This window comes from Canis lupus, chromosome 31 (assembly GCF_003254725.2).
Source record: "Canis lupus dingo isolate Sandy chromosome 31, ASM325472v2, whole genome shotgun sequence".
In the NCBI taxonomy this organism is placed as follows: domain Eukaryota; kingdom Metazoa; phylum Chordata; class Mammalia; order Carnivora; family Canidae; genus Canis; species Canis lupus.
This window is the reverse complement of record NC_064273.1, coordinates 26,593,117-26,605,670: the sequence shown is the minus strand read 5'-3', so window position 1 is coordinate 26,605,670 and position 12,554 is coordinate 26,593,117. Positions and strand designations below refer to the sequence as shown.

At 42.6% G+C, this 12,554-nt stretch overlaps 1 protein-coding gene across 1 annotated transcript in view; it reads left to right on the top strand.

Annotated features, from left to right (window-relative positions):
• The window catches only part of TIAM1 (TIAM Rac1 associated GEF 1), a 202,249-nt gene that overhangs the window by 158,281 nt on the left and 31,414 nt on the right, over positions 1–12,554 (top strand). Inside the window, 2 exon segments of the mRNA XM_025450018.3 lie at positions 2,114–2,217; positions 12,165–12,344. Of these exon segments, the coding sequence (XP_025305803.3) occupies positions 2,114–2,217; positions 12,165–12,344 (284 nt within the window).

Below are 12,554 nucleotides of genomic sequence, written 5' to 3'. Positions count from 1 at the left end.
CTATCATAAATAAATAAAAAATTAAAAAAAAAATAATGAAAATCGTTTCCTTGGGCACCTGGGTGGCTCAGTGGTTGAGCATTTGCCTTTGGCTCAGGTTATGATCCCTGGGTCCCGGGATCGAGTCCTGCATTGGACTCCTTGCAGGGAACCTGCTTCTCTCTCTGCCTTTCTGTCTCTCATGAATAAATAAATCAAATCTTTTTAAAAAGAAAAAGAAAATCCTTTCCTTTGTTTTTCCAATATTTTGTGAGCATCAGCTATACCCTGGGTGATGTGTTACATGATGAGATATGCAGGGTCACAGCATTTGGTGGTTCAGTCTGGGGGTTGCTGTTGTGCAGATCGCTGTGTGAATGGAGCCCCAGCAGTGCTGTGTAGACTGGCTGCTCCAGATAGTACAGAGGGAGCCATGGTTTCCATGATCCAAGAGCTTAGTGCTCCTAGCAAAGTGGCCCTATGTAAGCTTAGTGGTTCCTCCACAGTGAGGATCCACTCTTGCCCGTTTCTCTGGCCCCAGCATCTAGGTCATTGCCCCCATAAAAGGGTTTAATCACCTTTTTCCCACGGAGATGACACGACAATACAACAGAGTTGATAACCACCAAGTTAACTGAGTATTTCTCTTTGACTGCTACCACCATATGTTAGAGCGAGCAAGTAATTAGAAAATGCTAGAGCCAGGGGCTCCTGGGTGGCACAGTCGGTTGGGCATCCGACTCTTGGTTTCCACTCAGGTCATGATCTCAGGGTCATGAGATTGAGCTTCGTGTGGGCTCTGCACTCAGTGCAGAATCTGCTTGGGATCCTCGCGCTCTCTCCCTCTGTTCCCCCCCACCATGCACACACAACACACACTGTCTCTCTTTCTGAAATCAATCAATCAATCAATCTGAAGAAAGAAACTCCTAGAGCCAGAGCAGAAGGGAAGATACAGACAGAAGCTTACATCTAGGTTGTATTCACCTCACTGGTGCTTTATTTCAGAGGAAGAGAGGGGGACTACTGGCGCAGCCTTGCTGTAGCATTTGCTTAGAGGTCAGCTTCCTCCCTGTTTTGCAGCCAACTTTGAATTTGAACATAAAGTGATGCCAAGCGGATCATGACTATAATAGCGTGCCACTGGATAAAGCAGCCTCTTTGCAAATGGAGACTTTCATCCAGAGAGTCAGAAAGTGGCTCCTTCACTCTCATTTCCTATCTGGTCCCTTTGTATGAGAGTGCTTCGTCCCCAAACCACTGCCAAACTGGCTTGATTACCACTGTCTCATCAGATTAGCTAGAGGGTTTCAGATGTCTTAGAGCCTTGCTGCTCCAAGGGTGGTCCAAGGACAGTATTGATTGGTGTCACTTTTGGAGCTTGTAAGAAATGCAGAAGTTTAGGTTCAACCCCAAGTCTATTGAACCTGCATCTGTAGAGCATGATCCCCTAGGAGCTCAGATATTCTTTAAATTTGACAGGCCTGCCAGAGGAGCGTGATTGTAAGGTTCTTTTCCTTCACCTTTGCATAGAATGTGGTGGGAAGTGTGGAAGTATGGTGTTACGTTTATAGTTCACCAGGCTTTGCAAAAACAGCCATCACACATATTACAGACTGAACGTTTCTGTCCTCGGGTCCCTCTCCAAATAGCAGTAGCATCACATGGGAGGTTAGGGCTTCAACATGTAATTATGTGTTATAAAAAGTAAATAATATCTATATGTACTATCATATAAAAACAATAATAGTCGGGAAGCCTGGGTGGCTCAGTGGTTTAGTGCCGCCTTTGGCCCAGGGCATGATCCTGGAGACCAGGGATCGAGTCCCACATCAGGCTCCCTGCATGGAGCCTGCTTCTCCCTCTGCCTGTGTCTCTGCCTCTCTGTGTGTGTGTGTGTGTCTCTCATGAATAAATAAATAAAATCTCAAAAAAAAAACAATAATAGTAGCAATAAACACAATAAATAAAATAGAACACGCTTATTGGGTCAAGATCGTGGAGCTCCTACATGGAGGGGCTAACAATATATGTACATGTCAGGAGCCTGACCCTGTGCCCCCCTTGCAGAGGCCTGGCTTTTAGCAATTGCTCTACATGCTGACCCACATTTTCTGCTGATTTCATCTTGCAGGACACAGCCTCTGCAGCGAGCAGGGCAGTAGTGCCGAGACCGCTCCGGAGGAGACCGAGGGGCCCGACTTGGAATCCTCAGATGAAACTGATCACAGCAGCAAGGTGAGAGATTTTCATTTTCACGTCCCACGTGTCGAACCACCGAAGAATCACAGCCGACACAACTGACACAATCACCTTTGCAGCCGTGTATGGTTAGGAGGCCTCTCCACGGGACCAAGTGTTTTTACCTCTGAGATGTCACGAAATAAAATACGAAATCCCAATTACAGCCTTGATAACAATATGTGATACTACACATGAGAATACAGGGCAGGAATCACTTTTAATGAGTTTGCATCTCATTTCACCTGTTTTCCTTCTTTGAAGAAATATCATCCAAAATGTGTGTGTGGCTGGGCCTGTTAGGCTTTCTTGCCATTCATGGTTCCTGCAACAAAATCGTTTTGCATTGTCCATGTTTGGCTTTTGTGAAAGGTGAACAGATTTTATGTGAAAGGAAAAGAAACAATGTTTTTATTTATTCATAGAGCATGTTCCTCAGTTATTAGAGGGCTGTGAAAAAGCCCTTATCCTAACTCTTTGGTAGAAGACTGTGAATTTCTTTTCCATAATTCATCATGCTTTTATTTTTTATTTATTTTTAAATTAAAAAAAAAGATTTTATTTATTTATTCATGAAAGAGAGAGAGGCAGAGACATGGGCAGAGGGAGAAACAGGTTCCCTATGGGGAGCCCAATGCGAGACTTAATCCCAGAACCGGATCATGACCTGAGCCAAAGGTAGACGCTCAACCACTGAGCCATCCAGGTGCCCCATCATCATGTTTTTATCCCACCTCTCAAACAGTTCCATGGATCACCAGCCTGTTCTGAGCACACTCTCCAAAGTACAACAGTTTAAAAACTTGACGTTCCTCTGTCCAAAGGCCCCCCCAAGCAAAAGTAATTGTATAATTGACTCTTTCTGTATTTATTCACTTTTTTTTTGTAGTGTTGTTGACATATTTATGTAGATCTCTTCACGTACCTTTCTTTCTTTTGTTTGACACTTACCAGTCACTTTCTGATCAAATCATGTCATTTTAAATTATACTTTCTTCTTCCCCTTTTGCAAGGTCAGGGTGATACTTGCCTTTGTTCAGTGATTGGATGATGGGGGGGTGGGGAAGGGTGTTAAATAATATAATTGTAGTCATGGAAATACATTATTCAAATATGAACTAGTATTTTAAAAACCTACATTTCTCTGTGTGTCTGTGTTTCACCATGATTTTTGCCCATGTGTGTCTCTTTGATCATCATAGATAGGATCACCATTCTCAGTGTCCTTTCAAGCTGAGCATAGTATAACATTTAATGTTGGAAAGTAATTTTATTTTTTATAAAGATTTTATTTATTTTCATGAAAGAGACAGAGAGAGGCAGAGACACAGGCAGAGGGAGAAGCAGGCTTCCTTTGGGGTGCCTGATGCAGGACTCGATCCCAGGACCCTGAGATCACAACCTGAGCCAAAGGCAGATAGATGCTCAACCACTGAGGCATCCAGGTGCCCCAAAAGTAATTTTAATACTTACAAAAGGCTTTATGCTGTTGGTTCTTAATTAAAATACAGATGAATAAGTGGAAATGCACACATTTCATTTAAAGCCAAAAAAACCCTCAAAAAACTGCTTCAAATTACTTTTTAGGTGTGTGGCCATTTTATGCACTTAGGGTAGGGGTGGGAGGGGTCCCTCTCAAGAGAAATGGATATTTCCAAACTGAGGTAAGAGATTTAGAAAGGTATTTATTAAGTTATTTTGCTATTGAACTTAAGAATGTTAATTCTCAGTTTCTAATTTGATTTAGCAATGCAGCTATTTTTCCTATATCTAAAACACTTATTTCTGAATACTTTTTAACTTGGATCATTTTTACCTCACTGTCATAGGCAATGTTCTCATTCCTTGTGGATTTTGAGATTGTTTTCATTCGAAATTTGTGAGTCATGAGGTCCTAAACAGGGTCCTCTGTAATGTTAGGTCTGGCAACGGAGAGGAAGGAAGGGGCCCCAGGGTTTTGTTGGACTGACCCCGATGCCTCTCTGACTCAATGGTTCTTTCTCCAGAGAATAGGTCTGAAACCCACCTGGAATAGATAGGGTCAGAGGCAGGAACAGGCCACCTTGTCCGTGGATTTCACTGTAGAAATGCATGGCGGCTCTCATAATAAGAGAATTTCATCAAAATTACTGATGACAAATTTGGGTGATGATCAGTATTTTTAAAGCTAGTACAGTGACCTTCACTGAAACCATAAGTTCATATTCCTTTTCACTAGGTTGAGGAGCACTGTGTGATTCTATATCTAAAAATACTCTCTAGTTTTGGTTCTATTCACATTTTATCTTCTTTATTTGAGCTGTTTTGTCATGCAACCCAAGTTAGTTAATTAAATTGGCCTTTAATGAGTTAATTTCTCACTTTGGATATTTAGAAGCAAAAAACAAATTGAGCAAATGGTTCTTGGAGCCTGAGTCCTACTGTGTATCTCCTTCCTTCCTTCCTTCCTTCCTTCCTTCCTTCCTTCCTTCCTTCCTTCCTTCCTTCCTTCCTTCCTTCCTTCCTTCCTTTTTCTTTCTTTCTTTCTTTCTTTCTTTCTTTCTTTCTTTCTTTCTTTCTTTCTTTCTTTCTTTCTTCTTCTTCTCTTCCTTCCTTCCTTCCTTCCTTCCTTCCTTCCTTCTTCTTCTTCTTCCTTCTTTCTTTTCTTTTCTTTTCTTTTCTTTTCTTTTCTTTCTTTTAAAATTTTGTTTGGGGGGGGGATGGAGGAGGGAGAGCAGCAGACTCCCCACTGAGCCAAGAGCCCAACCGAGGACACTGGGATCATGACTTGAGCTGAAGGCAGACGCTTAATGGGTGGAGCCACCCAGGCACTCCCTTACTGTGTATTCCTGATAGTAAATGGAACTAACACTTACTTAGTATCTTGTATATATTGGGCACCATCTCATCCTCACAGTACCTCTGAGAGAGAAATACTATTATTCCTTCTATTTCATAGGTAATGACATTGGAACAGAGAGGTTAGCAACTCAGTGAAGGTCACACAGCTCTGAGATGGCAAGACAAGGCCTTGTGTTGTCACCTGCTGTGCTACAACTACCTTCTGGCCAGATGTTAAAGTCTGGTGTTAAATTCTAGGTTTCAGAAAAAGAAGGAATTAATTAGTGTGCTATGCAAGTCAATTAGATATGTACTAATTAACCACTTACATATTTTCTTAATGCTGAACCTTTCTGGGTGTCTTTTTTTTTTTTTTTACTTTTATGATTTAGAGTAAGAGCAAGCACATATCTTGAGTTTCTTGATCAAAATGAAATATTCTTTTGACATGTCTCCTAGATCAGTAATTTTTCTTGAGAACAAACCACACATTAATTTTTAAGTCGCAAGCTACCTTAGACATGGAAGGATGATTTAGCCCTACTTTGAAGGCACCAGGCTGGGTGTAGAATGTAAAAACAAATAAATTAGCAAACGGATCAAGAAATGAAATAAAACAAGCAATCCTTTTTTTTTTTTATTCTTGCTGAATCTGTAAAGGCTGTTGATTTGCTTTGTTTAATATTTTTGCTCTTCTTTGTAAATGAATTGCTTTATGAAATAATGGGCAGAGTAAAGACAATGCAGGTTGGAGTGTTGTGTTTTTTGATTTTTTTTTTTTTTAATAGTTGTTGCTCCTCTGGCGTTTTGGAGTTCAGCAAGTAGATAATTGCGGGCTTCCAGAGCATTGGTGGCACTAGAAAGTCACATCCATGGGGGTGGGGGTGGGGCTCTCACACGGGGACGGGGGAGGGAGCGGGGGTGGGGGGCAGTCTAGCAGCCTTTCTCTTTGTAAGCCACCTCCTTCCTCTTGTGTCTGTGGGTGCTGACCTCAACGGGGCCTCCTCCACTGGTCACTTGTTTCTGTGCTTCTAATCTAAAACTCTTGTCTCTGGCAATGAATGCTAATGAGCCCCCAGCTGTCCTGTTATGTATTCCTGGCCCCCCTGGCAGCTGTGATTCCTGTTTTCTACTTAGCAAATGTATTAGAATGATTTTCAGAACATTTCCATCCTGAAAGCCACCTTTCCTCTTTTTTAATCCAAATTGGGATTGTCTCGGAAATGTCTGCTTTAGGAACAAAGCATGAAGCGGAAAATGTGAAAACATAAACTGGTAAAAAAAAAAAAGTCTATCTATCTATCTATCTATCTATCTATCTATCATCTATCTATCTATCTATCTATCTATCTATCTATCTATCCTATATAGTTTTTATTCTTTATTTACTTATTTTTCTTTCTTTATCTTTTTAGTGCCTGCCCCCAGACTCAGTGAGGGGTGTCTTCAAAGTTGTTTGAGCCGGCGGGTTTAATATCCCTGTGCAGTGCATGACGCTGGCCAATCAGCTGATCCTGGTCCGCAGAGCAGAGCGGCTCACATCCTGGGCAGGCTTTTTCTGCTTTGTGCTCTGGTCTCTTTTGGTTCTCTCTTTCTGGAACTTTTGTGGGTTAGCCAGGTGAAATCAAAGCATAAATTCCTGTCCATGCGTTAGCCTTTGACACCATCCCAGAGGCTGCTGTGCTGCTGTCCTATCTGTTGATGCAGCAGTAGGTTTCCTGGGCGAGCCGGCATGGGCTGTCTAGATGAGAGGATGCTCCCTTGGGAACTGGAAGGCGTTGGGCGCTCTCGGGGTATTTTAAGAAACTTCTGTTTCTGTGCGGAACACGTCAGGTGGTAAAATTACCATGAGAATATATTCCTGATGATGTCTGCACTGTGGAAAATAAAGCGCAAGCCCAGGATTGAAAACAATGACAAGTCCGGTGATTCTATATATCGGACACTTCATCTGGTGAGCATGTTTGAATTCTTTCTTGCTAACCTTGTTTGTGTTACGACTTTCCAGCTGGATTGCTTTTCAGCCCAAATGACAGTGATTGTGCTTGTCCCGTTTCCCCATCACTGCATCCTTTTACCCTCCGATCTCCCTTGTTGATAAAGAATATATAGTTTAGCACGGCAGGGTCGGGGGGAGGTAGTTGGGCATCAGTAGTTGGCATGGGGTCGAATTGGCCTAGAATCTTCACATTTATTTTTTTTCATTCATAAATGTCATAAAGATGTATTATATAGTATTTTTTAAAACTGAGTGTCATTTGAATGCTTCTCCTCTCTTTTGGTTGTTGAGATTTTGAGTGTGTTTGTGTTAGGTGTATGGCACATTTCCCTGATCCCCACCTCAGACTGGGTAGCCTGAGTGCTCATTAAGCATTTCTGGAAGAAGGATGTCCACCTTGCCTCCTGTCAGGTTTTAAGTGTTTTGGGCTTTATTTCTGCTTTCTTGAGAAGGAGATGGTGATAGAAATGTTGGCCCAGGGGTTGTGTTGATGGTTTAGCATCAACCGACTTATATTGTGTATGTCAGTAAATGGTGAGTCCCTAGTGAGAAAGTCCAGCTGGTTAACGACAAGGAATAATTTAACCAAATCAAATTAAGCTTTTTAGTAGTTCAGTATTAATATTGAAGTCTGCCCACGATTAGATTTTGTGTCATTCAATGAAACTTGAAATCTGGCGGTGAGGACACCTGATTTACCCAACTGGAGCTTTCATCCTTCTTGGATGTTTCTTCTTCAACGTTTGTTCAAAAGGAGACAGAGAAGGTGATGGGAAAACTAGAGGGATTACCACTGCATATAGTGGTCGCTGAAATTATAGAGAACATGACTTTGGTGTTTGTCTCCAAAAAACCTTAAGTAAAGGTTTTAAGAATTTAGGCCACTCTGGCCCCTTTTAAATCTGTGGGATGTGTTAAATCGGTCAGACTTAAAGGACAGTTTTAGAACTCTGAACTCATCTAGAGATAGAAATTGCCTTTAGTGGTTGCATAACAGGAAGAGCTTAAACAGCTGGGTAGCTTGAGTCAATAGTGTATACTTAAAAGCCTCCCCCCCCCTCTTTTTGTACTTTCTTTTCATCTTCCACAGGAAGAAAGCGATATTATAAACATTGAGCTTCATGCTGGCCTCAGTAAAGGGGCTCGTTTCCTCCTGCAATTGTATACTCTTCTCCACACGTTGGTTGGATAATTCTTAGCCCTGACAGTGGAGTGGCTTCACTACCTTGAACAGTTTCAAGCTGGCAGCTCTGAAGTGCCCGAAAGTGCTTTTCTGTCTCCAGGGTGACTGATTGTAGTCCTCTGGTGGGGAGAGGTTTGTCCCTTGCCCAGTACAGAAACCTCCACTGTCTCCTCCTTCTTAGCAGCACTTCACTGTTTGTCCCAGTTCCAGGAAACTTGGCTCTGAGGAGTGTGTGGAGAACCTCCCACGGCAGCCACCTTTCCAGGCATCCCTGGCTGCGGAGCTGGGTGTGGAATAAAGAGGACAGCTAAGGATGCTCAGTGTCGGAGCGGTGGGGGGGAGTTCTGTAACCCCTCCTCTTATGTCCCGAGTCACAGCTAAGCTACCCAGAGGAGGTCTCAGTGGATCTCGATGCAAAAAAATCTAACCACTAGTATAGGGTCAGGGAGACTTAAAAGTTGGGCCACAACATATAAAATCTCTGCATTGGAGGTATTCTAGAAAAGACCTGCATTTCATACTTCCTAATGAGGATGTTTTTTGGGTAACATTTCAGTAAAACAAAAATTCTCCAGCTTGATGCCATCATTTTGTTTCCAAGTAAAAGTTTCATTAAGAGCCTTGCAAAACGTGCTGTGACAATATGCATTGTAACTTGGAATTCTGTTTTATAAATAGCATGTAATTGGGAATAAAGAGATTATGTCCATGTTAGGAATATGTCCATATCCCTTATGAGAGTTTATACCTCGAATCAGAGAACAGGGTGGTCTGTGTTGAGACTGCTTTGCCCTGTCTCTATGTAAGAGAGCACCTGGCTAAATCTATCCTAAATTTAGGATTGTATTTAATAAGAAAGGGATGCCTAAGGCTTTGAATTGTCAGAAGAGGATTTAAAGGAATTTGGGAGCGTCCCTGGGATGCTCATGATTTTTCCTATAATCCAGAACTTGGCTCAGAGGGGAAGAAAGATGAGCAGGCTGGGTGTTTGGGAATGAGGTTGGGTAGGATATGACTTTAGCTTTATGACATAGATTTAGAGCACGAAGGCCATAGCCCACAAGCCATTAACCTCAGCTCTTCTCTTGGGCCTGCTTAACATAAGGATGCCTGACCTTAGAAGTGGTGAACTTCACACAAAGTGAGAAACTCAACTTAGACTCTTAAAAATGGAAGCCTCAAGGCATTGATGGTGAAACAGTGGGAATGAGAACCTTAGAAAGTCCATCCATACCTTTCACTATTATATGCAGATATAGGTGACAACGGTAGCTGGTCAGTGCGCTGAGAATTAGGAGCACAGAGAGAAGCACCTTCTGGAATTTCCTGCCCTTGATATGTGCCTGAGTCCCCAGGTCATAACTTTGGCCCATCCTGAAAGTATGGAGCACCTTTTGTATACCCTCTGAGGACATTAGATCTCCCATGGCAACTTGTCTAAATGATAAAATTGTAGAAAAGCACATTGTGTCTCTGATGGGAATGAAACGATGGATTTATTTATCATGAGGAGTAGCTTTGATGTTAATCTGCATATAAATGACAGACAGCTGTGGTTACTGTTGGGCCCCTGAGAAATGCATTGTATAAGAGAAGGTGCCAATTATATGTTTGTTGTGTTCGGTTCCTTTGCAGGATGCCAAATCTAGGCAATAAAAGACAGGTGGGAAAAGCTGGAGGGCAGGGCTGTTAGTTATCAGTCTTTCTCTTGGTCTGTCCATATGGGATTTTAATTTTTTAATTTTGGTGAGGGTTACCTCTCCCCATCATATCTATGTTATAATGCAGTAGTGACCTATTACAGTTATCCCCAGATTATTTAAAAGCTATGTGAGCATTTTTTTGTTACAACGGGTCTTTTGTTTCTGTGTAATTTGTAAGACAAAGCTATATTTAGCCAGATGTTTAAGAAAGGAAAGGACGAGGTAGTAAAATACTAACATAGCTAAATAAAAAACTGTTTAGTTGATTTTTCCAGAAATAAGCTTTAATGAAATTCTTTCTTTTTTAACAGCCTTATTGACACATAATTCACATTTCTTACAATTCAGCACATTTTGGTGAGTTTTTGGTTCATCCCTAAAGGAGAATTCTTTGTGGGGATAAATAGTGACTGGAACACTGAATTCATGGAGAGCATTGAACAGTGGCCCCCTGAGAGGTGACTGGTACCCTCTGGCACATAAGACTAGGGTCAGTAGTGGCAACAAAATAAGCTATGGTCATTGTAAGAGAATTGAAATAGGGGCGCCTGGGTGGTATAGTCAGTTGAGCAGCCGACTCTTGGTTTCAGCTCTGGTTGTGATCTCAGGGCCCTGGGATTGAGCCCTACGTCAGGCTCTGTGCTGCCTGAGGAGACTCTTTCCCCTCCTCTGCCCCTTCCCCCCAAATAAATAAATAAATCTTTAAAACACACACAGAAATAATAATCATGTGGATTTGGTCCTGGCTTTCCTCTTTGCTGTCATGGCATTATCATGAATGCATCCTTGTTAGGTTCTGACTTCCCCTGTCCTTGTACTGCCTTTATTCTATGCTCCTTTCCCTCTGGGTTATGCCGGTGAGGGGAAGGCATGCTAATGTTGGCTGCCTTCTTCCTTTGTGTGTAAGGGGTTGCCTCCATGGAGTACCTTTGGTTTTAGCTTCTGTGCTCTGCACCAAATGCCAGCCTTGACTTCCAGCTCTGGGAGGATATTCTTATGTTCTTCCTGGGTGGGTGGGTGAAAGAAGAAGTACTTCTTTATCTGCACCCGTGTTTGCTGGGAATACTCTGTGCCTAGGGATGAATTAGACATTGGAAGCCAGGGAGAGGAGGAGGAGCAGACAGCCTGCCTTCAAGGAGATATCTAGCAAACATTTATAGAGTGGTACATTTGGACAAATATTAATAAACTAGATTTTGTGCTACAAAATAGCTTCTGGAGGCATTCCATCAGGAGCTTTAAACAATACGCTGGCTCATCTCTTCCTGGAGGTCCTGATTGAATTGATCTGGAGGGTACACTGGGCATGCTTCCCAGGTGATTGCTATATGCAGCCCAGGTGGCCAAGTACTAATTCCACTCGGTTTTTAGCACCCCGCCTACCACCCATGCTTTGGAGAATTGTTTTGCATAACTTGAAGTTTGAATTTTAGAATCCTAGAACCCTAAACTTCTACCTGAATCATCCTGGACAGAGATTAGGTGGAGGCTGAGCTCCCCCACTGAAGCCTTATTCAGGGCTCCACAGCCTTTATTTCGAAAGAGGAGGTATTTTTCTGCTTGGGGAAGCTGGAGAGACAGAAACTTTTCCCTTTCTTCCCTTAAAATATATGAGTATCCATCATTATCTAGAAAGTTACCTTAGGTCTAATTTTTAACAGAGCCAGAAAGAATCTTAGCTTATAAAATCATCTTCCAGTATTGCAAAGTATAGTTTACTTAAGTGGGGGCTATGATAATTAGCCTTGTCTTTGGAGTGAATTGAGTTTAATTTTTCCATCTCTCCGTCTGCTTATTTGTAAGCTTCTTGCAGAGTAGTTATGAACACAGGCTTTGATCCACACTGCCTGGTTCAAATCCCAGCTCTGCCATTTTCGAGCTGTGCAAGAGCTGTGCAATTTCCGATGAGTTACTTAACCTCTCTGGGCCTCCTTTGTCTCAGCTGTTTCATAGGAATGCTAATAGCCCTTAACTTACCATGTGGGAAGAATAAATACATCAGACAAGTGCCTGGCATGTAGTGAACACTCAGAATCTGTTAGCAATTGTTGTTATGGTTTTTCTGAGTGTTCAGTGAGCTCTTACATGTGTAGAGCTGTCTGGGGAAAGGAGAGATGTAATTTGTGTGTGTGGCAGTTCATTAACTGGGAAGGACACCTTTAGGCAGAACAGCTGTCAGACAGGTCTCTCTTGTGAGAGGTAACTTCCTCTGCTTTGCCTTTTCAACTGTGCTCCGAAGAGCACGGAACAGGTGGCCGCATTTTGCCGCAGTCTGCATGAGATGAACCCCTCTGACCCAAGCCCACCTCCTCAGGACGCCACCGGGCCTCAGCTGGCCACCATGAGGCAGCTCACGGACGCTGACAAGCTGCGCAAAGTAATCTGTGAGCTCCTGGAGACAGAGCGCACCTACGTGAAAGTACGTCTTGCTGGTCTACCCTCCCCCCCTCGTTCTTGAAGGAGGGGCTTTGTGGGTTTAACACTGTGTTTGGTCTCCTGTGGAATCTGGCCTTTCCTCTGAACATTCAGATCTCCTGCATGTTAAGGAAGCACATCAATTCTTAGGGCAATTCATTGACATTTGTCATTGATCAACAAAGGAGAGGATGGTGAATATTCAGTGAGCCCT